The following is a 25,385-nucleotide window of genomic DNA, read 5'->3' on the forward strand; positions in this document are numbered from 1 at the left end:
GGACGATTGTATGGAAGGTTTTGTTAGCGTGATGAATAGGGTAGTTTAAGTTAGGTAGCTCGGCTGATGTTACCATAGTATGTAGTTGGTAAACATCCTAAAATGAGCCTCATCGCCTTCACTTATATATAACATTACAACATCACATCGTCTAAAATTACGAGTCGATTAGGTATGGAGGGGTTGTTTATCTTTATCCAGCGAATGTTATGCAATATCCATAATTGTGGATTGCATAAGCGAGCTAGCATCGGTATGTACCTATGTAGTAAAGTTAGCGAACAACACGTAATTGGCTACCAAAAAGGGAATGTGGGCGTTGCTCCTAGCAACGGATAAAAAAACGAAAAAGACGCCAAGCCAATCGAAGCAGGGGAACCAAGAACAATTCAGACGTCTTTCAACCAGCACGACCGCGCCAATTACTTCTGCATTACCGCGCCCCATCCGCTCGACCCGACTACCAAACTATAATGTTTTGGACCATCATCTGCTTTGACACGTAGAATATCCATTAAATCGACAATAAAATAGCCCAATTCGCCAATTCGACGCGCTATAACCCGCTTGCTTTGTTTCTCAACTCCATATAATTATAGCTTACACCATAATGACCTCCGCATCGCCGACGCCCGGAGCGTCCAGTCATCATCCGGGCGCTGTAACGAGAAAATCGTCGCTAAGATCGGGGTTGAGGAGGGCTCCCTCTAGATCGCAGATCGGCCGTGCCGAATCCAATATTCCAGCTCCAGTTCATGCCGTTCATGCCTCCAAGTCGCAATACGCGAGCAATGATAGTTCAGATGACGAGATCCCTGTGCCTATGAAGCTCAGCGCTCTTACCAAAGCTCTTCTCAACGACGAGGGAGCTGAACAAGAACGAGACAATGGACGCGTTAGAACTCGGGCTCAAGCCCATCGCCCTTCGTCGCCCGTCTACGCAGAGCAAGACAAACCTGCCAAGAGGCGCAGCGTCCTCGGATCAGCAGCTTCAATCGGCGAAGAGAGAAGGCATACCCGTGCCAGCAGCTCTCAGTTGCCATCAAGACCAACCTCACCTGTCAGAAGTCAGCCTAGTAGAGAAAGTAGCCCCGTCAGGAAGCGTGTCGTCCGGTTAAGTGCTGCGTCTGCAACATCTGCTGCTACCTCGCTGCCTAAAGCTCCCGCAAAGAGGAGGTCAACATCAACGTCAACGTCGTTCTCCGCTTCGCAAAGCAGGAACCGCCCTCCAAGTCGAGCTGATAGTGTCGCGGACGAGAAGGCTAATGGTTCGCTGATCAAGGAGAAGGATTTAAATACGCCGGCTCAGCAAGGGCGCGTGGTCAGAATCGCTGTCGGATCGTCGGGCAATAGGGGTCGCTCGTCGGCTTCGTCGGCGATGTCTTCTAGGCCAACTGACTTAGCCTCATCGTTCCATTCTCACGGCGTGCCATCTGACGAAACTGACCTTCCCGATGCTCCTCAGACTGTTCCCCGGCAACAGGGGTCTTCCAATCCGGGAAGCGCCTCTAGGTTAGGCTCTAACGGATCTAGGAATCGCAACGACGAAAATCAAGCAGTGCAGAGCTCAATGCGTGTTAAGAGAGTAGGAAAGGTTCCTGGCAGGTTTCTCAGCGGCCCAGCACGCCGAGGACGAAGAAGACAAAGCGAAGAGGACGCCGAGAATGGAAGAGAACCTCTCCGATCCGGTCAGGAATCCGATGCGCCTCATGCTCGGGGTCCCGAAGACTACGATCCGTTAGATAACCTTGCGTCCTCGTATTACGTGCCCGACCGTCTCGCCATGGGGAGTCCTGTTAGCTCTAGGGGATCTGCAAGGGCGGCCCAGAGAAGGGAACTGTCTACTGCGGCGGAAAATGGACACGTCTCACGGTCACGACAGACTTCACCAGAACAAGACGAAATTCCAATCCCACATTATCGGGTCCCACCCCCTCGATCCGAAATGCCGGCGAGACAAGATCAGGAGAACGAGGCCCCGCCGACCTTCAAGAGGAACAAACCCCCTGTAGGAAGCTTTCTGGAGAAAGATATGCCTAAGAATTCAGCCCGTCCTTCGAGTGCTGCCGAGGTGGGTTCCGCACGACTTATCTCTCCGGACCGCAAGGCATTAAGCTCTCTGAGCCAGAACACACCTCGTAGGGCAGCACCGGCGCCTCCACCCAAGATGTCGATCCTGGACGCAGCTACCTCTGCAGCTGGAGCAGCAACTACGGTACAAGCGGCGAAGAGACGAAATTACATGAAAGTCAACGGAAAATGCTACACGAGGCTCGACTCCCTCGGCCGTGGAGGTAGCGGAAAGGTATACCGAGTTGCAGCCGACAACGGGAAGATGTTTGCGTTGAAGCGCGTCTCTATCGAGGGTGCAGACGAGAATACGGTCCGAGGCTATAAAGGCGAAATCGACCTGTTGAAGAAGCTAAATAACGTCGAGCGTGTCGTCACTCTATACGATTACGAGATGAACGAAGAGAAACAGGTCCTCAGCCTGGTGAGTTTTAAATGGTGCCCCTATTGCCTCTTGAGAGGTCAGGCGTGACTGGGCTAACCAGGTTCTTATTTAAAAAAAATAGCTTATGGAAATGGGCGAGTTGGATCTTAACACGCTCCTACGCCTCCGGCTGTCGCCCGAGAATGCCAAATTTGATCCAGTCTTCGTGCGCTACTACTGGCAGGAGATGCTCGAATGTTTGGCGGCGGTACACGTCCATGATATCGTCCACTCGGATCTGAAACCTGCCAACTTTGTTGTTGTTCAAGGTCGATTGAAGCTAATCGACTTTGGCATTGCCAACGCTATTCAGACCGACGAGACCGTCAATGTGCACCGTGAGACCCAGGTCGGCACTCCCAACTATATGAGTCCGGAGAGTCTTCTCGACTCTAACACAACTGATTCCGCCGGCCACCGCATTACCTCCATCGGCAATGCACCGCGCCCCAAACTTATGAAGCTGGGCAAACCAAGCGATATCTGGAGCTTAGGCTGCATACTGTTCCAGATGGTGTATGGCACGCCACCCTTCGGCCATATCCCTAACCAGATGGCACGTTGCCACGCCATCATCAATTGGCAGTACGATATCGAGTTCCGCGACAAGGGCATTGGCGGAGCATCTGTCCCTCCCAGCCTCCTGCGAACTATGAAGCGCTGCCTTAGCCGCGACCAGCACCTACGTCCCACTTGTGAAGAATTGCTGTCTAGGACGGACCCGTTCCTGTACCCCGTCGAAGCGCCGGCAGGGACGCTACCTATCACCGAAGAGTTGCTCGGACGAATTATTCAGAGCGTCGTTACCCGGTGTCGCGAGAGGATGCCAACCGAGGCCGAGGCACTAAGCGTCTGGCCTCAGGCTTATTGGGGCAGCGTCGCTAAAGCTGTTGGCAGAGAGGTGGCTTCGAGAGCCGCTCCCGAAGACACAAGGTGACAGACAGGACGGGGTTTGGAAAGCTAATAATAAAACATGACTTATGACTGAGGAACTGAAAAATTACGGCTGGATAAGAGGGGATGGCAGCCCGTTTGCATACGTACGGGCTCGTGTGGATGGACAATTGTTTTTGGGATACTAGAATCCCGTTGTTTAAATTCCCTTTTTTTACCATTCAAGAAGTCGTTGGGGAGAGGTATCGTCCCCATCGAGAGATATCCCTGATGTTCTGCTCACGCTTATGCCGCATTAGCCACGGAGTTCAGGATAGGCACGGGATGATGCTTCATCGTTAGACACGGCTTGTTGGGGCTGTGGTTGATTTTAGCGATACGTTTGTGGTTGTTTTTACGCTTTCCGTGAAACTTTACTTTTTAATGAGAACTCAAACCTGATCATTTTTAACATTTAATTTTATTGCTTCTAGTCTTTCTGCGATGTGTTACTGGTATAAGTGAACATGTGGTTCGAGTGGGCATGTTTCCATCTCTTATGTGTGCATTAGTCTCAGGACCTAGTATATTGCTTTTCCTGATGTTTGAATTCATGTTTTATACATGGAGCTTGTCGGATATTTTGCAAGCCCATTTCGTAAGTGTTACATACATGAAGGCCACCACCGACTGACCTGGACTCATAGTATTCTCTCCACGGTTGTATTCTCACGACAAATACAGTCGCATAGGTAGCAGAACGGATAACCGATTCTTCCCCTTTATTTTCACCCCTCACATCACCACAGACACCCTTAGGGAGGCCCAAGTAGCTTAAGCTCGCTAATCCTCAAGATGGTATACCGGTGCTTACTCGCGACGCGGCGAGAGCGGCGGTTCCGGCGCTTCGTCTTGATTTTGATGCGCATGGGCTCGGACTCGACGCCGAGGACAGTGGCGCGGCACTCGAACAGCGAGGGGTCGATGTGCGGACTGCCGAGAAGCGTGTAATCCCGGGATCCGAGCGTCGACGCGCGGTCCAGGCGCAGCACGTCGCCCGGCAGGACCTCGTGCATCAGGAAAGGCAGGCGGATGCGGTCGCCTTCCGTGACTAGGTACGGCCGGCCGTGGATGTGGATGGTGATGTAGTGCGCGGGCTGCGCGCGCAGCAGCGGGAAGAGTTCTGTTACGGAGCTCGATGTCGTTCCTGCGGGGGAGTGGGCTTGGGACTGAGAGGGGGATGCTGAGGGGGCGGGGGACGGCTTGGAGGGTGTTATGGGGGGTACGGTGGGTTGCGTGGGTGTTGCGCTCGGAGGCGTTGTTGGCTCGATATTGCGTCTTGCTGCTGTCGTCGCGAGGCTGCGGACGTGGATCGGGAGGAGGAAGGTTGGTGGGAGGCGTGTTATAGGCGTGCGAAGCTCCAGGACGGAGCGCAGTAGTGACCGGCTCATTTTGTTATATGGATCCTCCCTTCTTCCGTGTCGTAGGAGGATATTTGGCCGGCCGGTCTGTTAGGTAATTGGTCCAATTGGTGGCTATCCCCGGCGTCTTCGAATCGCCGAAAAATAGTGTCGACAGCTCCGAATTGTGATATTTGAAGTCGACGGAGGGTCGAAAAGTTAAAGTGGAGACTCTTGTTTTTCTGCTGTGGTTTGCAGGAGTACTGAGGTACAATACAATACATCTATCTAATCGATGTGGCTGGAGCTCTGGAAATTTTGATAGTGGCGGGTCCTTTGATCGATAACAACTACCGCCGTAACTTTTTTATCACTGGTTACCGACACCTCAATACAATACAATACAATATAATCTCTAATTACCTGTTGATTTGGTACTGAACTCCGGAATCGATCTAAGAGAACCTTTTCTAGCCAATTCGCAAGACCCTTTCGAGGGCAAATCCATTCATCATGGTAAGATTCCTCCTCTCTCTCCTCCTCCCAAAGACAAGCCTAGGTACCCATAATACTAACAGATCGTCCACGACAGCCTCAAAATGAGTACATGGAGCGATTCCGCAAGACCCACGGTCGCCGTCTCGACCACGAGGAGCGGGCGCGGAAGCGCGAGGCGCGAGAAGGCCACAAGGCGTCCAAGGACGCGCAGAACCTGCGCGGTCTAAGGGCGAAGCTGCACCAGGCGAAGCGGCACAAGGAGAAGATCCAGATGCGCAAGCAGATCAAGGCCCACGAGGAGCGCAACGTCAAGTCGGCGTCCGAGAACGACCCCAAGACCCCGCTGCCCAACTACCTGCTCGACCGCTCCAACCCGACCCAGGCCAAGGCCCTCAGCACCGCCGTCAAGAACAAGCGCGCCGAGAAGGCCGCCAAGTTCGCCGTGCCCCTCCCCAAGGTCCGCGGCATCAGCGAGGACGAGATGTTCAAGGTCATCAGCACCGGAAAGAAGATCCACAAGAAGAGCTGGAAGCGCATGGTTACCAAGCCTACTTTTGTCGGCCCCGACTTCACGAGGCGGCCTGTCAAGTACGAGCGTTTTATACGGCCTATGGGTCTACGGTGAGTCTATAACCTCCATTCCCTTTTCCATTTATATCTACCTAGACTGTTGTCATATCCCCAGTATTCAGCGGCTTATACTAATCTCCCGCCGTAGATACAAGAAAGCCAACGTAACGCACCCCGAGCTAGGCGTAACGCTGCAGCTCCCCATCGTCAGCGTCAAGAAGAACCCCCAGCAGCCGCTGTACACCCAGCTCGGTGTTCTAAGCAAAGGGACCATCATCGAAGTCAACGTCTCCGAGCTCGGACTTGTCACTGCCGGCGGCAAGGTCGCTTGGGCCCGCTACGCCCAGATCACGAACAACTGCGAGAACGACGGGTGCGTCAATGCGGTGCTGCTAGTTTAAACTGGTGTGGTTTACGACCCCTATATTCACCTTCGGTCGAGGAAATGGGAAAAGGAGGAAAAAAAAAAGGAAACAGGAATGGGGACAGGAGATGACGAAAATCCTGACTTCGATGGGAGAACTTCCGGTCCGTGTATAGTTGGTTGGTTCAAATTTAGCCAACAGAAACATGGACGAAATGACGAGAGGAAGAAAGCGACCCTAGGTATCTACTACTACTACAATAAGTTATTCTAGGTGGACATCTTTGGGGTGGGATAGATGAGCACTCGTCAAGGAAAAGGAAGATACGTAGCTATCATGATGCATTAAAAATGGCGTCAGGCGTTTGATAGACATGCGAGTAAGCCGACACCAATATCTGTGGTAGATGAATGAGATGAAAAAAAAAAGTAGATATTCAAAAGATATTATGAGATACTCAAAAACCATGACTCCCAATTTGATTTGAATCTAACCTCTTAAAACCCATAGCACCCAACCTTAGCTTTGTGATTCCTGTAATCAAATAGCGTAACCATACTATACTACAGGTTAAATCACATCCACAAATTAAAACGAAAATATAATAGAGATGGTCAAATACTCCAGTACGAAAGCGAGATAGTAGGAACTAGAAATTACACACGCCACCAGCCAGCCTATGAATCCAGACGCCAGCTACCTAATATCTATCCATATACGCCAGCAACTTAATCCGCGATCCTTCCCTAACCAGGCTTGTCCTTGCAAGCCCTTTTAGCGGTGCCCGCGCCAGACGCCCCCCAAATGCCATAATAGTGACCATGACAGCAGATAAATCGGGTGCAAGTGTATGGAGATGTCTCGGAACTCGCTCACCATCACCATCACCAAAATTGGAAAATGTCGAGAAATGCAATTTAGAGCAAAGGCGGAAATCGCTCCACGTAGTAAAATAAAATTCAATCTCTTGTTTAATCCGCTCGTGTCGAAGAGGAATGTAAAGTATGGGAAATACTAATAGACCGAAATAAACGCAAACGTCATAACGCCTGCTACAGCTTGGCAGGTCCTGGACGAAGAAAACGAACGACGAATAGGTTGAAAATGACGTGAGAACTATGACGTCCCGCGATTGGTAACGAGGAATATGTCGAACCATTGTTAGAAACTCAGCATCCCCTAATATTTGGTGGATAACTAATCCGAAAGGCGCGTATGGCCTGCTACGTGCCACATGGCAACGCTTTTATCGCTCAAACTCATCACATTGATGAGGAAAATTGTAATCTGTGCACTGCAAACTGGAGTCGGATTGGTGGGAGAGTTATACCCATCCAGAGCATAACTGTGGCAACTACTTAGGTGGCATGCCAGCACCTCCGTAGCCGGGAATATTCCATCCTTGGTTTTGGGTGGGGGAGGACCAATCACTAGGCTTCTTGGGCTTGCGGTACTGTTGGTTTCTATCCGCGCTCTTCAGGTGTGCGTACGGGTTAGGTGGTAGGTTAGCCTCTCCACCAGTAGTGGGTAGCGAAGAAACAGCAGCGACGGCAACCTTTTCCTTGTCCTGCTGATCGGCAGAGGTATGAGGATCGTGTAAGCGTCCGCTGGAGCGCATATCCACAATCGTCTTGATCACTTCCATGTCGTCTTGATCCTTGTCATTGAGGAGGAGACGCTGTTTGAGAGTCATTCGACCTCCGTTTCTCGTCCGCTCCTGAAGAGCAGCCTCGCGAACGGCCGGGTCATGTACAAAACGGCACTTGCCCTTCTTGCCGCAAATCCCTCCCGTAGAGTAGTACTTGCAGTGGTTCGAGGGGTCAGCTCGAGTGATCGGGGGAGGAGGCAGAAATCCGCTAGCCGACTTGTCAGTCGGCAAAGCTTCAGGTTGCTCGTCATCCGACTCATCGTCCGAAGACTCCAAGCGCATCTCGTCACCCTCATCGTTAGGTGCACGTTTGCGCTTCTCAATCTGGCGGTCGAGCTTCGCCAACCTCTTACGTAGACGGTCTGCTTCTTTTTCGACCGGATCGACCTGGGTGATGACAGTCTCTTTGCCGTCGTTAGCATTAGGTGCCGGTGTCGAGAATACTCCTGCCTCCTTCTTCTGTGCCACACGAGCCTTGGTCGGATAATTCGCTTTACGCTCCGCTATCCACTTCGCTAAATCACCATCAGGTATGCTGTAACTGTTCAGTTAGCTTAGACTAGAGTAGAGAGGTGTGGAATTAGAACCTACCCTGGGGCATCTGTGCCGAGTAGCTCTTCTAGGCGCTTCTCCTCATCCACACCATCGTCCGAATCCTCGTCTCCCGGGGTTAGTCCCAGTGTATTTGTCTTGCGCTTCTTCTTCTTGGCGCCAGCAGGATCAGACTTCTGATAATTGTTGAACGGCTGGTGCGGCTTCTGGTCACGAGGGCGAAACTTCTCGCCACGGTCACTATTCATAGCTCCTCTGTTCGAGTGAGCATGACCACCACGACCATGTCCTCTGTTGTTAGATCCATAATGAGACTGTGGTGGGCCGGAATATGATGGGGAAGGGGCTGGGGGGTAGCCGTACGACGGCTGCTGGAGGGGAGCTGGCTGGTGATGTGCAGGAGGATAAGGACTGCGTAGAGGACCACTTCGATCACTCGGATATCCGCCACGTCCGCCGCGACTAGAATAGTGAGAAAATGATTGAACTTGATCGCCCCATGGCTGAACAGGTTGTTGAGCATACTCATTAGGCGCTTGACCGTAGGGAGCTCCATATGGAGGACGAGAGGACTGGTTGGGATACGGCGGTTGGTAGGACTGGCTGGGCTGAGGGTGAAATCCCTGAGGTGCGTAACTAGGAGGATAGTTTGGCGGAAGAGACGAGCCGTTAGGGTGACCGTGGCTCGCGGCTGGAGTTCCTTGCCAGTAACTAGGCGGTTGAGGAGGGTTGTACGGTCCACCGCTAGGGGCAGAGTAATCTTGTTGCTGATAGTAAGGCGAGCCGTATTCAGTACGGCCGGGTCCTTGGTGATGGCCATGCCCTCTGCCACTACTCGCAGCAGCGGCATGACCACCACGAGGCGTATGAGAATACCCTGGTCCTTGACCGTACGGGGGATACGGGCCCGGCGAAGCTGTTGAGGGAGCTGGCGGAGGGGGTGCGTAGGGATAGCTGCTCATTTTGAATTTGTAAGAGTTGAGAAAGAGAGGTAAGTAAAGGTTAGCCTGAGGAATAACTAGAAGACTTGATGTTAGAAGATATAGTTACAACACAATATCACAAAATAGATGGGGAAGTTGAACATACCAGAGGCTAACTGCCCACTGTATAGGTAGGCAAGGGGTAAAATCACACCGCCTGGTGACTTCAAGATGGGTGATTTGAGTGGACTAGAATGAAAAACGGAAAACACAGAGTGCGAAGAGAATCAATTAGAAAATTTCACGATTGAAGACGTGGAGGAGAGAATCAAGATATTAGAGAGAAGTTGTGCTTCGATGGAGGTTAGTTCGAAGATTTCTGAGTTGTAGATGATGAATGATTGTGTTGTGTGGGTTCTATTTTTGAAGGCCTGTATGTACAGCTGGACCCCTGCAGGATTTTATGGAAACGCGATAATACTTTTTTTTTTTAGCGCGACGCTAGCGCAGACCTAAAATCCTGACTCATCAAGTCGGTGCAGGAATATCGATAATACGATAACACGGCCTGTATGGCTCAGCCGCACCTACCTCTCTGCCCATGTGCACTGTCGGGCTCTCAAATTATATCTTGTACAGTACAAGACTTTGCAATTACACGGTATGCTTTACATTCTACATTTTACACTAGACAACACAAAAGCAGTTCAGAAAAGGCCCCATTGCTTCTGCTATACTTTGCATGGTGGAGTGCATAATACCGTGTAAATGAGCGTACGATGAGATTTTCATAACAACAACTACATCTACGGTCGCAACGATGTTCATTCTAGTTAGTTAATCTATGCGAGTGTTGGATCTTTGTAGCTAACTAGCTAACTAAATCTCAGACAAAGATTGCCGATCTAGTGCAGATCAGGCCAGACAATTTCGAGAAGCCCAGTCATATCGCGATAGAAGACAGCATCAATGCTAAGTATGCGAACCGGGTAATCCAGAAGATCGGACTTTGCATCTGCATGTATGATCTACTATGGGCGTCTGAGGGTCTCATCGGTCATGGAAGTGGCATGGTTAATGTCAACGGTATATCTCGTCTTTTACTTATTTTACTTATTTTTTTACGAAACGACCCGTAAATAGCAATGTTAACTCTTAGATAACAGTCGAGTTTCGTATGATTGTCTTTAGGCCCTTCAAGGGCGAGACCATGTTTGGGAGGATCAGTGAAGCCAGTCAAGATGGAATCCACAGTATGTTCTCCATCAAACTTCTCGCACCTTCGTATATAGAAAACTACCACTAACCGATACTAGTCCGCACTGAGTTCTTTGAAGATATATTTGTAGAGTATAAGGAGTTGCCCGAAAATACACAATAGTACGTATCACCCAGTCTATTCTATATTCCTTGCAAGTGGACTCACCACCCTCTACATAGCAACCATCATGAGAACGCGTGGACATGGATCTATGATCCCGAGGGTGATCCGATGTGGTACGACAAGAACGAGATGGTCCGCCTTCAGGTGATCGAAGAAGAATGGCACGACCAGACTCCTGAGAGTGCCGAGGAGGAAGCAGTCGACAAGGCGAAGAAGATATCTCCTTACCGCATAAAGGGGACCATGATGAAAGAAGGTCTTGGGGTCTGTTTGTGGTGGGAGTGATTTCATAGTGTTTTCTTTAACTAATTGTATACAACTGCATATGGTGGCGTTTGGTTGGGAATCACTACTTGCATAGGTTTGGCTGATTAGCTACCCAGCCCTCTTATTTAGACTTGATACCCTCGAGTAATCGATCTTCTACTCCGTCCAAGACCGAGTAATGCTCAACCACAGCAAGGTTTTCAGCCTCTGTCTTGAACTGTTTATCAGGGTCAACACCAGGCCCAAACATTTGTGCGTTTTGTGGCCCCATTCCCGACATCTGTTGGGCCATCTGGTTGGCAGCTAGTATATAGTCAGTTTCGTTACACCCAATCTAATAAGACTCCAAAAAACTCACCATTCTCGTTTCCGAGCAAGAAGTTGAATACAAATTGCAGACCAAAGTAGCACAAGAAGTACCAACTAATACTCGACATCCATCTAGGATCCATTTCCTTAGTTGCGACGCCAGCCTGTAACATACTCTTAAACTTGATAGTAAGAGGGAAAGGTAGCTTGATGATAACAAATCCACTAAAGAAGGCATTGATCCAGCTCATGATCAGGGTGTTCGGAATCATCATGGCCATGTTATTCTTCATCATACCCATCATGCCGTCCATAGCACCAGGGTCGGTCATCGGGTTCGGGGGAGGCTGGCCGCGACGCTCGGGATCCTTCAGGAAAGCACCGGATTCGTAGGCACTGGTGAGGTAGTCTCTCCTCGCGCGGAAAGATGGTGCGGATAACACGTGGAAATTGCTACGCACAGCGATACCGTGCATCAGAGACCGTTGCTCCCTCGTGGCCTTTTGGTCGAGCTTCTTGGGAGGCGTTTGCATAAGGACGGTGGCATAGTATCGCAGAACACCAGTGAGAATCTATTCTTTGATCAACACACGAGCTTCTCGTATAGAACGTACACATAGACCTACCATCACAGCAGTAATCGGGAGCAGGATCCAATAGCTATCAAGCAGAGTTAGTCTCTAAGAGCTTCAGCATTACTCCAGCTAACACTTACAAAAGCTGGGGATCCCTATGGATCGTCTGTGGCGGTAATTGAGCCATCGTGTGAACTCGATTCCGTGGTCTAACAGTAGGTGTCTGTCAAAGTACTATAATACACTTGATGGTGGTTGAAGGTCAAGTCGGCATTGATTATGATAGGTATGTACGGAATATTACATATGCTGAACTAACTATGCGATACTAAATACAGTTCCATTGACATTACACTAGGTTAGGTAGCTCGGTACAGGGCTGAACTTTAAAGCGCCCCACCCCCAAAGCCACCTATCCACATGTACATTTTAATCCGTACCTAGGTACCTTTCAATTATATGTACTACAAAGTATTTTGTACCTCCAAGCTAACACCCGACTTAACCAAGACATTTCGACTAAGAAGGCCACCTAAGCTATCGTCCCTTTCACCTCGATACCTAGTCACAACTGGCCACGACCCGAGTGCGAATATTCTTGACAAGCTTTTCTTCAGGCACTAGGATAAAGAATTGGGCTTGAAAATGGCCTCCCAGGAACGAATTGCCGTCCACAACCTCGCGGGTATGTATTGTATTATATCTTTGCTGTCCTCTCGTCTAACAAACGCAGCCCTGCTAACACTTACACCTCCCCCGCAGACCTAAAAAACACATCCGACGATGCGATCCCCAACTACCTCAACTCGCTCAAGTTCAAGCAGGACCACCGGCTAATCGACACGCGGCTCGCTCTCGGGTACGGCGCCTTCGCCATCGCCGCCGCCTGCTTCGCCTGGGACTACAAGCTCGGCTTCGAGCCTACCAAGTACTACACTGCTGCCGCTGTCGCCGTTTACGCCCTGCTAAACGGCATCCTGACGTACTGGATCGGCTTCGTCGAGAAGGGCACCGTGTACCAGGGCGTAGCGCCGGACGGGTCCAAGGTACGTTGTGCTGCTCACTGTCTTGAAGTGGTGATGATAGTAGTAGTAGCAGCAGCGGTAGTGGTTTTTAGGGCTCCGACTAATTAAAACAAACGACTACAGATCTCCATCTCCACCTCGACGAAGAAAAACGTCCCAATCTACAACGTCAAGATCACCGTAACGCCCAAGAACGGCGCGCCAGAAACGATTGAGCTAGCGCGGTCGTTCACGGAGTGGTTCGACGTGCAGGGCCACTTCATCGCGCGGCCCTTCCAAACCGTCTTCGCCACGGCTGTGCCGTTGGTCGCCAAGGCCGATCCCAAGCGGGTGCAAGCCGCTGCACCAGTACCTGATTTCCTAAATGCCGATGCGGATGTCCTGGATGCCATCGCGGCTTCTCAGTCTACGTCTACTGGAGCTGAGCCGGCGTCAGCCAGCAAAAAGTCGAAGCGCAGAAAGGCGTAGTTGAATAATCTAGTAATGCATGGGTTCATGTGTTGAAATATAATGCCATATCTTCTGATGCGATGCCTTGCTCGTGAATAGTTTTGTGTCGTTTACAATGTATTCGTATGTCACTCCATTACAACGAGAACATCACCAAACTACTGAAACGTGCTTAAATATAGCTATCGAGGACAGTTCGCATATGCTTTGGTATGTATCTCCTATGCTAAAAGCAACTAGGTACCACTTAAGAGCCAACCCCTATCTGGACTATAGTAGCCAAGTACGACAACATTCCAGTCGGTCATCGAGGACCTCAACAAATGCTCAACATTAATTCTTTAAGCAAGCGCTTCCCAGGCCTTCCTAGCTGCTAGTGCCGTTCGACGAATCTCTCTAATCGAGTCTCCACAAGCCGCCGACAGAGGACGTAGTAGTTGCTGACGGTAAGGCACGAGATACTGAGACTCGTACGAGCTCGGTAGTTTCTGGAAGAATTCCAGCGCGAACTTCCGGCACAGGATTCGTTCCTTTCCTATGCTCTTGAACGCCGTATGATCCCCTTTCGACTCCGTAGTTTCGCTTCCTCCTCGAGCCGTCTTGTAGACTACGATCATACCCGAGATGAGACCAGCTATATGCTCTTTAAGTGCGTTCGGCTCCTTCTCAAGTACTTGTAGCAGGACGTTAAGGCAGTATTCCATTTCCAGGCCGGCATAAAATGTAGATAGAGACCGGATACCGATCCGCACGATCTGTTCAATGTCGCTGGAGTACTGTTCATACTTTAGGTGCTTTAGGATCGAGAACACCATTATAGCGCGATTAACTGTAACGTTCTCATCCACCCCAGAGCTGGGGAAGCAGTCCTTCAGATAAGGCTGGACGACCTTAAAGTATAGCCACTCGCCGCTTAGTCTCTTTCGAATCGCATGGTTTTCTTTCTCAAGGCACTCCTTAGGACTGACGAGTACTTCGAAGTTCTCCGCTAACAAGCGACCTAGTGTGGGTTCTGATGGCGCTTTTTCACACACTATCTTGAGTAATGCGTTATGTGTATCAGGACTGCTCCTGAATCGTGCCACATCGCCGGCTAAGAAATGAAGAATGCTACGGACAACGAATATCATGGATCCCGAAACCTGATTCAAAGTGTTTGTTAGGGCATCGATCAAGTTTTGTTGAATTTGCAATTTTTCGTTGCTGTAGTTTTCGTCTTCCATACGGAGCTTGTTTGATAGTATCGTAAAGGTAATATCTAACGCGGCCCTTGTTGTACCGGAGCAAAGTAACGGACGGGTGGTCAGGACTGTGCAAATATTCTTCAGTGCATTGGCATGACACTATAAATACAGTCAGTTACTAGCAATGCAAGCCGAAATGTTCTTTGCTCACCTTCGCGCTCATCACACCAGGATAGAGACCCTGGAGGATACCCATCGATAAAGGTGCTGTACGGAATTTGTCCAATGGGCTTACTCCAATAGTCTCTGAGGCAGGATGTCCCGGAGTAGTGGCGTTAGTGGAATCGACATCATGGAAAAGAATGAATGCATCCTTGCTTAGGTCTAGAGCCTTCTGCTCCTCCTCGTTTAAAGCCCGAACAACTGACGCGGCTAGAAGACCAAGTTGATGCAGACACATATCTTGTTCAACAATATAGGAATCACGTCCCCCCTTGAAATCTTTACCGAGCCCTATTTGGGGTCCGTTTCTGTTGCTCCCGTCACCTTGGTACTGGACGGTGGTGAAACGACGGTATAATTGCTCCACAACGGACAGAGAATATGCTAATAGTTGCTGGTGGGCGTCGATACTATCTGTCTCCGGTCCTTCGAGTACTTTAATTGCGAGGTTTCCAGACTTGTTCAAGTCAAGTCGAGGGGCCCCGGCATTCTCAATATTTTTGGTAAATCGCATGTACCATTCCTTTGTAATACCAGGCCGCTTTGGCTGTAAGGGGTCGAGCGTTTGATTTGACGTGGAATCCAAGGACTGTATAATGGAAAAGTGAATAGAACAGATGAGCGCAGTCCAATATCTTATTGGTGCCTGCTCTGATAACATCCATAGTAACCCCTCGAGTAGGATGTTGATTAGAGAGACGGAGTTTGATATTAACGAATGGCTTCCGGGCGAATCTGAGCAACCAACTTCACATAGTGTGCCAGCAACCAGTTTAATCTCCAAGGGGAGCTCATATATATCGAGTTGCTGCTGGTATGCTACCTTGAGTGAGGAGAGGTACTGTTGCAGCAGGAGCTGGAATGCGGGGGGGTATAGAGGTACAGCCTCCTTCAGCGCTGCAACAGCAGCATCCCGGATGTCTTGGTTTGCATCGCTATTGTTTTCATTGAACTTTTTGCCTTCCAAAGGATAGATGATAGATGGGCTTGCGAGCCAACTAAAGATCTTCTCGCAAGTAGAAGGAGAACATAACTGATGAGAAGGTCCGGCGTCACTAGATCGCTGTCCGACAAGAGCAGCAAGTCCTTCTAAGATCTTCTTGAAGACACCTACTTGATCTGCTGCCTGAGAACCCGAGATTTCTTCCCATAGAGGTGCATATACTTCAGAGAAGAGCGAATCGCCAAATAGTTCGTCCTTTAGTAGGCCCAAGTTCCTATCGACGCTCGGGTCGTCCTTCAGTGTATCGACCAGATGGGATCGTATAGTGAGTAATGAGTTGAGTAACGCCACAAGTTCTTGTTTATGCGATGCGGATTGGGTATGTCTAAGTGTAGATTGAGTATGGGATATGGCCTGGGGAGTGATACTCGAAAAAGACTGGAAACCAGCCCCAGATATTGCAACTAGGAGTCTACCAGCCTGAGCCGTGTAGGTTGGACTGGATAAGTCTTCAACGAGATCCCTCCAAGCGCTTGCTAAGAACGATCGAAGCTCATCCTCATCAAGCCGCGTGGTAAGGGATCGTATGACCTTTAGAGTTGCCTTAATAGTATCCGGGATCTCGCCGTTTCGAACCTCGTATTTAAGTGAGCTCCATATCTGATCAACAAATGGAACAACACTTTTCTTGGGATGCTCATATTGTACTAAGCATGCGTCAAGGGTCTGCAAAATGTCGACCTTTACGGCAACGGTTACCGCGTCCCCTTGATCGAGCTTGTTAATAAGATATGGTATCGCGTGGTTAGCCACGCGGTAATGGGCGGCGAAGCATGATCGCACAGCGCCCTTCAGATCATCAGCGGTAATACCTGACGGCGTAGCTGATGACCGCAGAGAAATGGGGAAATAAGCTGAGAAGGTCTTAAAGACCTCTAACGTAATATCTTCCGATGGTGAAAAGTTCTGTAGAAATATTTTTAGAATGTCAAACCACTTCATTAAGTTCAACGGGTCCCTTTCGTTCCGGCACAGGTCCAGAAGACTGGTTATAAATCCGCACGTGTTTCCATGGCGGTATTCAAGATCATTGGCTACCGCAGGATCCTGGAGCAGCCAAAGAAATAATTCATAGAGCTCTAGGCGTGTCGCTGGTGTCTGTAGTTTGAAATCATCACCCAATTTACAGACGTTTGTAATTATATCATCTCCTAAAGTGGGTTGGAATGACTTCATGCTAGCCAGGTGCTTCAACGCTTTAGCAGAAGCTGTAACACCAGCTCGGTGATCGCTTGAAAAGAGGGAACCGAAGAAAGTCACCAAGAGCTTGACTTGATCAGCTTTCAGGAGCACATCTCTCTTCTTAAGAACCCCAAGGGTGCTGGCTAGAAAATCGAGCGCCTTTGCCCGCGCGATGAAGTTATCATCATTGGAATCATCGTCCGGTTGAATCCAACGGTTTATGGATGCGACCCACTGGCCGACGGCTATTCTGTTGTTCGTGGACTCTTGAATTCCTTGAAAGATGGTGTTGGCATGTCAAATTATTTAATGTGTTACGGGAAAAACTTACCTGTGGCTGCTTTCTCTGATATTGCCTGTTCCTGGTCGTTCTCATCTGTAAGAACATACTGCAAAGCGAGATCGTCAAACTTGACGCCCGCCATATTTCGCAGTGGTAGTGGGACAAGACAACGCTATTCGACAAAGTCGAACAGGCGTCTTTAGGTGCGTTTTTTTCTTTATTCTTTAATGAATACCCCTGGAATAGTTATCCTATTAGAAAATGCGGTAAATATTGATCATGCACTATTGCCTTTGTCAGAGAATATCGAAGTAACCTAGGTTAGGCAATTCGGTATTTTGTTAATGTCTTAGGTAACCCTCAGGTTTAAGGATGTACATAACAATAATAACATTGAGGTTGTACCTAGGTACCCAATCTGAATGACAAAATGACGAAATGCCCCGCGGCTGCACGATGATCCGGCTAGATTGCCTGTGCAGCTGCCGATTTAGGGCCAATTCAAGGCCAATTCTATACCTAAAGAAGTAAGAGGGGCAATCAATTTTTTTCAGGGACTTTTACATGAGTAGCACTAGCTTGGTGGGGTTCCGCGAAAGGATAAAAAAAAAACTTCGCTTCAAAGTTAACAGCGCTTCCGGATGTTTTGACGATGAGATCTGTTAATCTACCTCATTTAGTCGCTCATTCCCCATATTCTTCTTTTAGGAGGTATATAATTACCCGTCCAATCCACGATTTTCCATTGTCATTGGCAATTCCTCTGCCACAAGACCTTCTTCACCATAAGCTTAACTTTTCTTCTACGCGTCCTTTTGCTTACATTAACTTGCACAAGCTACACAATCACAAGCTACATCACAAACTACATCACAAACTACATCACAAGCCGCGACGCTCCCTCAATTTAGATCGCGGGGCACTACAAGCATTTGTAGTGGGGCAGGTATGTCGAAATTTACTCGCCCCTGTATTATATAGGTATATATTATATACTTATATATTGTATATATATCACATCCCATTCGTCCCATTTATGATACAACGCCCAGAATTTCTGCCCTTCTATTGTGATATATCTCATATACAATATTTATCTGTCCATATAGAGATTCAGGAGAATATAGCAGCTGATTTAGTCTAGTCTGTTTCCTGCCGAACCATGGCTACGCACGATGTACCAAAGACCTGCAAGGTCATATTAGCAGAGACCATTGCTAGAGGTCTCCTCACTGAGGTCAAGGACACACTGAAGTCTATTCAGAAACACAACGAGGGTCAACCCACCCTAGTTGCCTTCCTTGCCAATGATGACCCGGCAGCTGTTAAGTATGCTGAATGGTCAAAGAAGACTTGTGAAGAGAAGTAAGAAATCACATGCTCTCAATGCAGTGGGCTTTTTTGCTCACTTACACTGGGGGCATAATGCTTATTGATAATTAGCGGCTTTACCTTCGACCTGCGTCAAGTAGACAAGGATAGACTAGAAGAAGAGATTATGAATGCCAACGAGGACAGCAAAGTAGACGGCATTATTGTCTACTATCCCATCTTCCCTGGCAACCCAGCTCACGACCGTTACGTTCAGGAAACCGTCTCGCTCTCCAAGGATGTTGAAGGTCTCTGCCATAAACACATTTACAACATGTACTACAACGTGAGGTTTCTGGACCCTCCACAGAACTTGAAGAAGTCTATCTTGCCCTGTACTCCCCTGGCCGTGGTTAAGATCTTGGAGTACCTTCAGATCTACAACTCTATCCTACCCTATGGAAACAGACTTTTTGGGAGAACCATCACGGTTATCAACCGCTCAGAGGTCAACGGCCGGCCGTTGGCCGCTCTACTTGCCAACGATGGCGCCACTGTGTACTCTGTCGACATAACAGGAGTTCAGCTCTTCACTCGTGGCCAGGGCATCAAGCAGCCACGACACCAGGTTCAAGACAAGGAGGGTTGGGCCTTGGAACAGTGCATACCCATCAGCGACGTCATCATTGGCGGTGTCCCCGCGGAGAAATACAAGGTGCCGACGGAGCTCATCCGCGATGGAACCGTCTGCATTAACTTCTCATCTTTCCGGAACTTCGATGGGCCCGCTATCAAAGAGAAGGCATCGATTTACGTGCCTTCTGTTGGTAAAGTTACAATTGCAGTGCTGCTTAGAAATCTTGTGGTATGTGATCTATGACTTAAGCTAGATGTTTATGATGTACTAACCACAGCTCAGCGCTTGATTGCAAACCGCCCTTCAACTAACAAAGACGGATCTACCGACGAGAGTACGCAGAAGGCCAAGAGCGAAGCATTTGTAGATGGTTAAAATTAGACGGCATAAGCTGATACCCCGATTTCTCACATACTATTAGATCTTAGAAATGCATGCCCAAGGCGTGCTACAAAAAGTTACAGAACTTGATTTCAACTATAAGTTATTAAAATGACTTTTTTGACTTTACCATCTTTGCTAATGCTTTGCCATGAATTCAAACCCAAATAAAGCCCTCTACTACTTCGATCTATAGCTCCTCGTAATACTTCTTATACCTAGTCAATACTTTTAAAAGTTTTTTATAGTGAGATCATCAACAGTTATATCCATAATCAATTAGAACAGATGTTTAGGTTAACGAAGTTTCTCTCGCCTTTAACCCCTAGAGAGACATAGGCTCCTGTTATTGAGCGGTTCATGAAGAGCAATACAAAGAATGTAATTTCTTTCCTTAATAATTACCAAGTTAACTTATTATTTTAATGTTCAACATCTTAATAGCAACGCTCAAAGGATTGTAAATTCATCTAATCACGTATACCCCTGGCCGCCCTCTCTTATCCTACTTGAGTTGAGGCTGGATGCTAACTTAATAAACCCAATAAAGCTTTCGTTTAACAAAGATTAAATATTCAGACTTGAATTATTCTCTCCTATATAGAATCCATATAGTAAATAGTACACAAGAGCAAGATAAAAGACAAATCATTACACACTCCCAACCCCCTAATAAATTTACACCTTCTCCGTCGTAATACCCTTTAAGCTATCCCGGTCACGCTCATCCCAAATTGCCCTCTCTAAAGAAGGATACACAATATCAGCATCTCCATCGAGCAGGTCATCCGCGTCCGCAAGCTTCCAGCTAGCGCGTTTGAAGCGACGGCGCACACCCTTCGTCATACCCACGATCCGTATCTGCACGCCGAACCTGAGCTGGCGGCGGATGTCATCCTTGAGCTCTGCCAAGGCCGTGATGCCTGTCGCGTCAATGAACGGCACCATGCCGAAGTCCAAAATCACAACAGCCAGAGGCATCTGGCGCACGACGACACCTCGCGCCGTGCGAAGACGCTCCAGCCGCTGCTCAGCCGCTACGCTCCATAGGCGCTCCGCATCCGCGCGGTAAGTCGGGCTCTGCACCGACGGGTACACGAGCTGGATAGCCTCGAGCGCGTTGACCTTGTTGCGGTTCGCGTTCGGGAAGAACAGCGAATCCGCGAAGCGCACCACCACCGTGTCATCGGGGATGACCGGGCCCCCGATATTCTCCGTCGCCCCGTTCTGCGGTATCTGCGTCGAGACCCGCGCGAGCGGCTGCAGCGTGCCCGAGTTGTCTGCTGTTTTGCTGGCGTGGACCGACGGCGTCACGAATGCGGAGCGGAGGAGCGTCCATACGACGCTCCATCCTGCTGCGGCGCCGATGCCGATCTCGGCCGACACGAAGATGGTCACCCAGAAGGCGACCATGCAGGCGATGAAGTCGGCGAGAGAGACGCGCCAGTAGCGCCAGATTAGGGAGAGCGGCCCGAAGAGGTGTATCACAGCCATGATCTGTTAAGACGGGTGATATTAGCAATGCATTTTGCACTTTACATGGAAGTTCCGTCTTGTTCGCAAAATTAAAGGGGGGGGGGCTTACGATGATAGCAGCCAAGGTCGGCTTGGGTAGCCAGTAGAGAGCTGGCGAGAACGCGTATAGAGTCAAAATAATGAAACCTGCAGTAAAGACGCCGTTCAGGGGGCTCCTAACGTGACACTCCGAGTTGACGGCCGTTCTGGATATAGCTCCGCCGACAGGCATTGCGCCAAAGAATGAATTGATGATGTTGGTAACACCGAGGTAATTGAACTCTTGAGTCGGATCGATGGCGTAGTGGTTCCGGCGGCCGAAGGCCTTGCCAACAGCTTGGTGCTCGAGGGTACACGCGACTAAGGGAGCGATGGACCGAGCCGCGACTTTTGCGAGAAGGTCGGCGCTTGTGACTTTCGGATGTTGGATTCCATGGGTATCAACTTCGCTAACACCCCAGAGGTAGTCATCACGATCTTTGTTAACGAGGTATGAGATCAGGGTGAAAATTATCACCACAATGATCGCCCTGCTGCTCGATATGTACCTGATGGCAAAGTGCTTGTTGCCCCATTTCTTGCCTATTTTCTGGAGAGCTAGCAGGACAACGACGGTTCCGAAACCGATCCCGCAAGTTGGACCGTCCCAGTGGGGAAGACGCTTTAGGATGTCACCTAACTGGTTGAAAGCACCGTCTGGTAGGTTGCTAAGCCCGACTAGGGAGCCGACTTGGCCCATGCCGATGACGAAGGCTGTTGCGGATATGAATCCGGTAAGGACGGGAATGGAAACGTAGTCGAGGAGAAACCCGAGTCCGAGCAAGCCTATAAGGAGGGACCAGATACCTACCATCAGAGCAACGGCCGATGAGATGTCGGTGCTGGAATACTCGTTTTTAAGATCGCGGATGATTTCTGCGGTTAGGAGACCCATGATCGAAGTCGGTCCCGTTGATAGATCTATGCTTCTATGTAAGTGTCTTTTTCACTAGTTACATTGCTATGCATAGTTCTAAGTTGGGGAACATCTCACCCTTCGATGTCCCCATGAACACCATCACGGCAGCAGGAACCCAACAAGAGTAGAGGCCATTCTCAATTGGTATTGTTGCGATCTTGGCATATGCTAGGCCTTGAGGAATGAGTAGAACCCCGACCGTGAGACCGGCCATGAAGTCCTGGAGGAGCCATGGCGGGGAGTATCGTGGCAGCCACTGGATGATAGGAAGCTTGTCGACAAGGTACTGTTTAGCGGCCGATGGGAAGTGCTTAGGTGCAGTGCGGGCGAACTTCACCACCCGGTTGAGGGTAACGTCCGTCCGGAACTCCTCCTTAACGGCGTTTCTGACAGCAGTAGCTCGTCTCTCCATGATTGAGAAGAGGGAATCAAAAGACCGGAACTGATGAATTATGCCTTCAGATCAATGCGGCTGATCTCAACATAGATATTAATATAGACTTTAAACTGAAGTCTATAGAAAGCCGGTATCTACCTCACATTGCGTTCCAATCAACACACTTCACTGGGTGGCTTCCGTAAACAGAAGGTTCCATGAAGAAACTCAATCTTGGAGACAACAACGCCCTCGACTCAAAGAACATATCACCTCCGTAGCGATCATACCACCCTTCGGCACATTCTCGCCACTCTATCGGTATTATAGGGACTCTCTTCAAGTATCAACCTCTTTTCCTGCTCATGTAAACGGTGGTGCGAGAGAGCACAGCGTCAGTCACACATCATAGACCACGCGGAGGCCCAGGGTACGGCCTGGGCTTCAGGGGGAAGCAAAATAGTCTCCCATCTTTACTACTATGCAAACGACCCATACATACGAATTTGAGATACGGGATTAGGCGCCATGTCGTGACTAAATGTAACTGTATGCCAGTGTTAATAGTCGATCATAACGTTGGGTGACAGTGCCGTCTGGGAAGTGATATAGAGACGCGGGGTAATTGACAGTATGTGGGACGTTGGAATATGAGGCATGTATATAAAACAGGATGTCTTCTAAAATAGAAACAGAAGATTTGTGATCTAACCTAGGTACCTGTCTTTGGTTGTTCAGCGAGCCAATCAGTGCCAAGAAATATTGTTCGTCCGGCGGTTAGCACCGCCGTCACGCAGCTGTTTTGTGATTATAACGGAATTATAGCATGTGAATGGACAATGGACTTGTCTTTATTGGAACCTCACCGTAGGCTTTAACGATTGCTTGTGCTGACATTTAGAAATAGCAGATCTGGGGTATGATTATCTTTTACCTGGTTACTGTATTAACGGTGCCACTTGTGCTTTGTGCTGCGTGCATATAGGCACTTTGGGTATCTACCGTGGTAGCAACGTAGTAAGATAACTCGGCTCAATTCCGCATATGTAGTATGTACGTCTCGATCAGCTTTATACGCATACAAAACGGTGGTCTATAGTCTTGATTAGATCTCTTGGCAGCCTATAAGTTTCAAAAGCATTCCGAGTTCTTGGATCGCGGTCGCGACAGTAGGCCAAGTCGTAGGATTCACATGCTTATAGTTACGCTTCGTAATGCGATTGCGTATTAGTTAAGCATAGAGCCTCCCAAGCACACTGCCTAGAGTCTTGGATCGTCCGTGGGAAACAAACAGGTCACTTAATACTTTGCCGCATAACCGAGGAATATTTCTACCGCCGGAGATTTTAGTTGGACGATGCGGCCAAGCACCGTTGAACAGCGCCATGGATTCAAAAATTTCCCCTCTTGGTTAAGTTACAAGGGTAAGAGAAAGCTTGTTCAAGTACCAAGCTTTGGGTGTAACAGTCACATTGCATGGACAAGACTTTGGTTATGTGGCTTGTGGGCATATGCTTAATGCCAAGTGATAGGCGTTACTGAGCTCTATCAATCTCATCACAATTAGACTAATTCTGTTTATTCATACTTCCTGCGGCGTGATCTTGCTAGTGAAGACTTTAAAATAGAAACAAAACATGTGCAAAGGTGAAATATCGACGATCCTAGTTCGGGGTATGAGCGGCAAGTATTCTGATAGGCTGGTGAGTATCAATTGCGACACAACTACCCTTACTTATATACCCGACCCTATTGGATACCGCAGTTACTTTCCTAACTAGTAGATATTATCGACTAGTATGCTGCCGTGGCGCGGGGGGAACAATGGAACGAGACATGATTGAACAGTTCGTACTACTACTATTGGTGACGGAATCCGGAATTCGTAAGCTCCCTTCGGGGGTTATTGCCAATTTAATGCTACCCTCGTGGAGTTCATAAGTTGTTTAAGAAAATTACGTACGTGAAGCGAAAACTCAAAGGTAACTTAATTCTCATGGACCCGAACTAGGTCAACGTTGCGATTGGATATCTTCTTAGTTACTGCTCAGAGGTACGTAACGCTACTGCGGAAGAGACAACTTACCTATTAGCAATAGAAGCTGCTTTATTCGTTTGGAGAGCAGACTATAACATAGCCTGGCATAATATTCTTCTCTTGGTGATGATGAAGTCGTTTGCGATTAAGGCTATACTCTTACCGTGTAAATAAATTATATACAGGTGCATAAATACTTCTTATGTTGTGTTACGAGGCCCCTTAGACTGTTACGAAACGAATAACATATTTCCCTAGTGTATGTTTATATGCACGGAGGCTTTCTAACGGTTATTGCTATTAATCCTTCTTAGAGCTGAAGCCGTGTTTCCGCAGCCTTAATCTCGATCTTTGAAATAAGGAGGCTCTCGGATTTGCTTCATCTCGGGATTAGTGGCATGGCCAGCTGGACATTTCTCGGCCGTATGGGACATTTCGCCAGTCTAACGTTACAAGAGGCATCTATACAGCGAGCTTGGAAAGATTTGTATGATAGTTGTGTCACCTCAATACTATAATCATGGTTCTACAAATTGTGTGCATAATGCCGTGTGTATTCCGAGTTCTGAGCAGGCGAAAGCCGACCTGCCGAACGCGATCCTAAGTAGGAAGGCAGTTTCAAAGAGAAAGCGAGGCGGCTATCTAGAGGTTCTGTTACGATGGCTTCATTCTTTTACTCCGAGTGGCTAGTCATCGTGAGTGTTATGGTCGGCGATTATATTTGGTCACTACATACTCGGTGTTCTCTATAACTTCATAGATTCCACGCAGGATATCGCCTCATCTCGGTATTCGGTGGCTTTACAACGTCCCTTTTTCGACAAAGAAACGATAAACTGAACAAGGATCTCGCATAATAAGCTGAATAGGTTTCCCAAGAGGGTCAGAGGCGTTCGTCCTACTAATATACCCCCCAAATGTTGAGTTGGCCATTTTCTGGTAGACACACATTGATGAGGAAG

General features: G+C 48.7%; 11 protein-coding genes across 11 annotated transcripts; 5 read left to right on the plus strand and 6 right to left on the minus strand.

The window, feature by feature from the left end:
* The first annotated feature begins 397 nt into the window (after positions 1–397).
* F4813DRAFT_349209 (kinase-like protein) lies at positions 398–3,846 on the plus strand. Its single transcript, XM_049242149.1, has 2 exons — positions 398–2,494; positions 2,577–3,846. The coding sequence occupies exons 1-2, from the start codon at positions 611–613 to the stop codon at positions 3,429–3,431; spliced, it is 2,739 nt and encodes a 912-aa protein (XP_049102972.1). The 5' UTR covers positions 398–610; the 3' UTR covers positions 3,432–3,846.
* On the minus strand, positions 3,842–4,967 carry F4813DRAFT_349210 (uncharacterized protein). The gene has a single exon (XM_049242150.1). It carries the CDS (start codon positions 4,816–4,818, stop codon positions 4,183–4,185), a length of 636 nt encoding a protein of 211 aa, XP_049102973.1. The 5' UTR covers positions 4,819–4,967; the 3' UTR covers positions 3,842–4,182.
* Positions 4,968–5,106: 139 nt separating this feature from the next.
* On the plus strand, positions 5,107–6,664 carry F4813DRAFT_349211 (ribosomal protein S8e). The gene is made up of 3 exons (XM_049242151.1): positions 5,107–5,283; positions 5,360–5,886; positions 5,984–6,664. Exons 1-3 carry the CDS (start codon positions 5,281–5,283, stop codon positions 6,234–6,236), a joined length of 783 nt encoding a protein of 260 aa, XP_049102974.1. The 5' UTR covers positions 5,107–5,280; the 3' UTR covers positions 6,237–6,664.
* F4813DRAFT_272379 (uncharacterized protein) lies at positions 6,275–7,456 on the minus strand. Its single transcript, XM_049240385.1, has 2 exons — positions 7,077–7,456; positions 6,275–6,448 (listed from the first exon to the last, which is right to left on the minus strand). Exons 1-2 carry the CDS (start codon positions 7,357–7,359, stop codon positions 6,438–6,440), a joined length of 294 nt encoding a protein of 97 aa, XP_049102975.1. The 5' UTR covers positions 7,360–7,456; the 3' UTR covers positions 6,275–6,437.
* A 98-nt stretch (positions 7,457–7,554) lies between these two features.
* F4813DRAFT_386417 (uncharacterized protein) lies at positions 7,555–9,362 on the minus strand (the record flags this gene model as incomplete). The annotated part of the gene is made up of 2 exons (XM_049246411.1): positions 7,555–8,383; positions 8,440–9,362. The coding sequence occupies 2 exons, from the start codon at positions 9,360–9,362 to the stop codon at positions 7,555–7,557; spliced, it is 1,752 nt and encodes a 583-aa protein (XP_049102976.1).
* A 564-nt stretch (positions 9,363–9,926) lies between these two features.
* Positions 9,927–11,145, plus strand: F4813DRAFT_272439 (RNA polymerase III subunit Rpc25-domain-containing protein). Its single transcript, XM_049240388.1, has 5 exons — positions 9,927–10,155; positions 10,214–10,409; positions 10,490–10,576; positions 10,640–10,703; positions 10,764–11,145. Exons 1-5 carry the CDS (start codon positions 10,144–10,146, stop codon positions 10,990–10,992), a joined length of 588 nt encoding a protein of 195 aa, XP_049102977.1. The 5' UTR covers positions 9,927–10,143; the 3' UTR covers positions 10,993–11,145.
* F4813DRAFT_272432 (uncharacterized protein) lies at positions 10,943–12,196 on the minus strand. The gene is made up of 4 exons (XM_049240387.1): positions 11,999–12,196; positions 11,910–11,943; positions 11,333–11,855; positions 10,943–11,277 (listed from the first exon to the last, which is right to left on the minus strand). The coding sequence occupies exons 1-4, from the start codon at positions 12,043–12,045 to the stop codon at positions 11,096–11,098; spliced, it is 786 nt and encodes a 261-aa protein (XP_049102978.1). The 5' UTR covers positions 12,046–12,196; the 3' UTR covers positions 10,943–11,095.
* Positions 12,197–12,503: 307 nt separating this feature from the next.
* On the plus strand, positions 12,504–13,351 carry F4813DRAFT_386420 (SPC25-domain-containing protein; the record flags this gene model as incomplete). Its single annotated transcript, XM_049246412.1, has 3 exons — positions 12,504–12,543; positions 12,621–12,904; positions 13,007–13,351. The coding sequence occupies 3 exons, from the start codon at positions 12,504–12,506 to the stop codon at positions 13,349–13,351; spliced, it is 669 nt and encodes a 222-aa protein (XP_049102979.1).
* A 123-nt stretch (positions 13,352–13,474) lies between these two features.
* F4813DRAFT_272463 (Dos2-interacting transcription regulator of RNA-Pol-II-domain-containing protein) lies at positions 13,475–17,542 on the minus strand. The gene is made up of 3 exons (XM_049240389.1): positions 17,256–17,542; positions 14,729–17,199; positions 13,475–14,676 (listed from the first exon to the last, which is right to left on the minus strand). The coding sequence occupies exons 1-3, from the start codon at positions 17,347–17,349 to the stop codon at positions 13,675–13,677; spliced, it is 3,567 nt and encodes a 1,188-aa protein (XP_049102980.1). The 5' UTR covers positions 17,350–17,542; the 3' UTR covers positions 13,475–13,674.
* Positions 17,543–17,745: 203 nt separating this feature from the next.
* Positions 17,746–19,638, plus strand: F4813DRAFT_349219 (putative methylenetetrahydrofolate dehydrogenase). Its single transcript, XM_049242152.1, has 5 exons — positions 17,746–17,918; positions 18,046–18,153; positions 18,352–18,572; positions 18,651–19,383; positions 19,438–19,638. Exons 3-5 carry the CDS (start codon positions 18,370–18,372, stop codon positions 19,528–19,530), a joined length of 1,029 nt encoding a protein of 342 aa, XP_049102981.1. The 5' UTR covers positions 17,746–17,918; positions 18,046–18,153; positions 18,352–18,369; the 3' UTR covers positions 19,531–19,638.
* A 576-nt stretch (positions 19,639–20,214) lies between these two features.
* On the minus strand, positions 20,215–22,421 carry F4813DRAFT_379127 (sulfate permease; the record flags this gene model as incomplete). Its single annotated transcript, XM_049245410.1, has 3 exons — positions 20,215–21,033; positions 21,122–22,011; positions 22,085–22,421. 3 exons carry the CDS (start codon positions 22,419–22,421, stop codon positions 20,215–20,217), a joined length of 2,046 nt encoding a protein of 681 aa, XP_049102982.1.
* Positions 22,422–25,385: the final 2,964 nt, after the last annotated feature.

The sequence above is a fragment of the Daldinia decipiens genome (genome assembly GCF_022478715.1).
Source record: "Daldinia decipiens strain CBS 113046 unplaced genomic scaffold F4813scaffold_5, whole genome shotgun sequence".
In the NCBI taxonomy this organism is placed as follows: domain Eukaryota; kingdom Fungi; phylum Ascomycota; class Sordariomycetes; order Xylariales; family Hypoxylaceae; genus Daldinia; species Daldinia decipiens.

Coding starts and splice junctions, on each gene's coding strand:
- F4813DRAFT_349209 (XM_049242149.1), top strand. CDS start 611: ATGACCTCCGCATCGCCGACGCCCGGAGCGTCCAGTCATCATCCGGGC. Junction 2,495..2,576: donor AGAAACAGGTCCTCAGCCTG/GTGAGTTTTAAA, acceptor TAAAAAAAATAG/CTTATGGAAATGGGCGAGTT.
- F4813DRAFT_349210 (XM_049242150.1), bottom strand. CDS start 4,818: ATGAGCCGGTCACTACTGCGCTCCGTCCTGGAGCTTCGCACGCCTATA.
- F4813DRAFT_349211 (XM_049242151.1), top strand. Junction 5,887..5,983: donor ATACGGCCTATGGGTCTACG/GTGAGTCTATAA, acceptor CTCCCGCCGTAG/ATACAAGAAAGCCAACGTAA.
- F4813DRAFT_272379 (XM_049240385.1), bottom strand. CDS start 7,359: ATGGTTCGACATATTCCTCGTTACCAATCGCGGGACGTCATAGTTCTC.
- F4813DRAFT_272439 (XM_049240388.1), top strand. Junction 10,577..10,639: donor CAGTCAAGATGGAATCCACA/GTATGTTCTCCA, acceptor AACCGATACTAG/TCCGCACTGAGTTCTTTGAA. Junction 10,704..10,763: donor TTGCCCGAAAATACACAATA/GTACGTATCACC, acceptor CCCTCTACATAG/CAACCATCATGAGAACGCGT.
- F4813DRAFT_272432 (XM_049240387.1), bottom strand. CDS start 12,045: ATGGCTCAATTACCGCCACAGACGATCCATAGGGATCCCCAGCTTTT. Junction 11,856..11,909: donor TCCCGATTACTGCTGTGATG/GTAGGTCTATGT, acceptor ATCAAAGAATAG/ATTCTCACTGGTGTTCTGCG. Junction 11,278..11,332: donor CTTGCTCGGAAACGAGAATG/GTGAGTTTTTTG, acceptor ACTATATACTAG/CTGCCAACCAGATGGCCCAA.
- F4813DRAFT_272463 (XM_049240389.1), bottom strand. CDS start 17,349: ATGGCGGGCGTCAAGTTTGACGATCTCGCTTTGCAGTATGTTCTTACA. Junction 17,200..17,255: donor ATCAGAGAAAGCAGCCACAG/GTAAGTTTTTCC, acceptor CCATCTTTCAAG/GAATTCAAGAGTCCACGAAC. Junction 14,677..14,728: donor CTGGTGTGATGAGCGCGAAG/GTGAGCAAAGAA, acceptor CTGTATTTATAG/TGTCATGCCAATGCACTGAA.
- F4813DRAFT_349219 (XM_049242152.1), top strand. CDS start 18,370: ATGGCTACGCACGATGTACCAAAGACCTGCAAGGTCATATTAGCAGAG. Junction 18,573..18,650: donor AAGAAGACTTGTGAAGAGAA/GTAAGAAATCAC, acceptor ATTGATAATTAG/CGGCTTTACCTTCGACCTGC. Junction 19,384..19,437: donor TGCTGCTTAGAAATCTTGTG/GTATGTGATCTA, acceptor ACCACAGCTCAG/CGCTTGATTGCAAACCGCCC.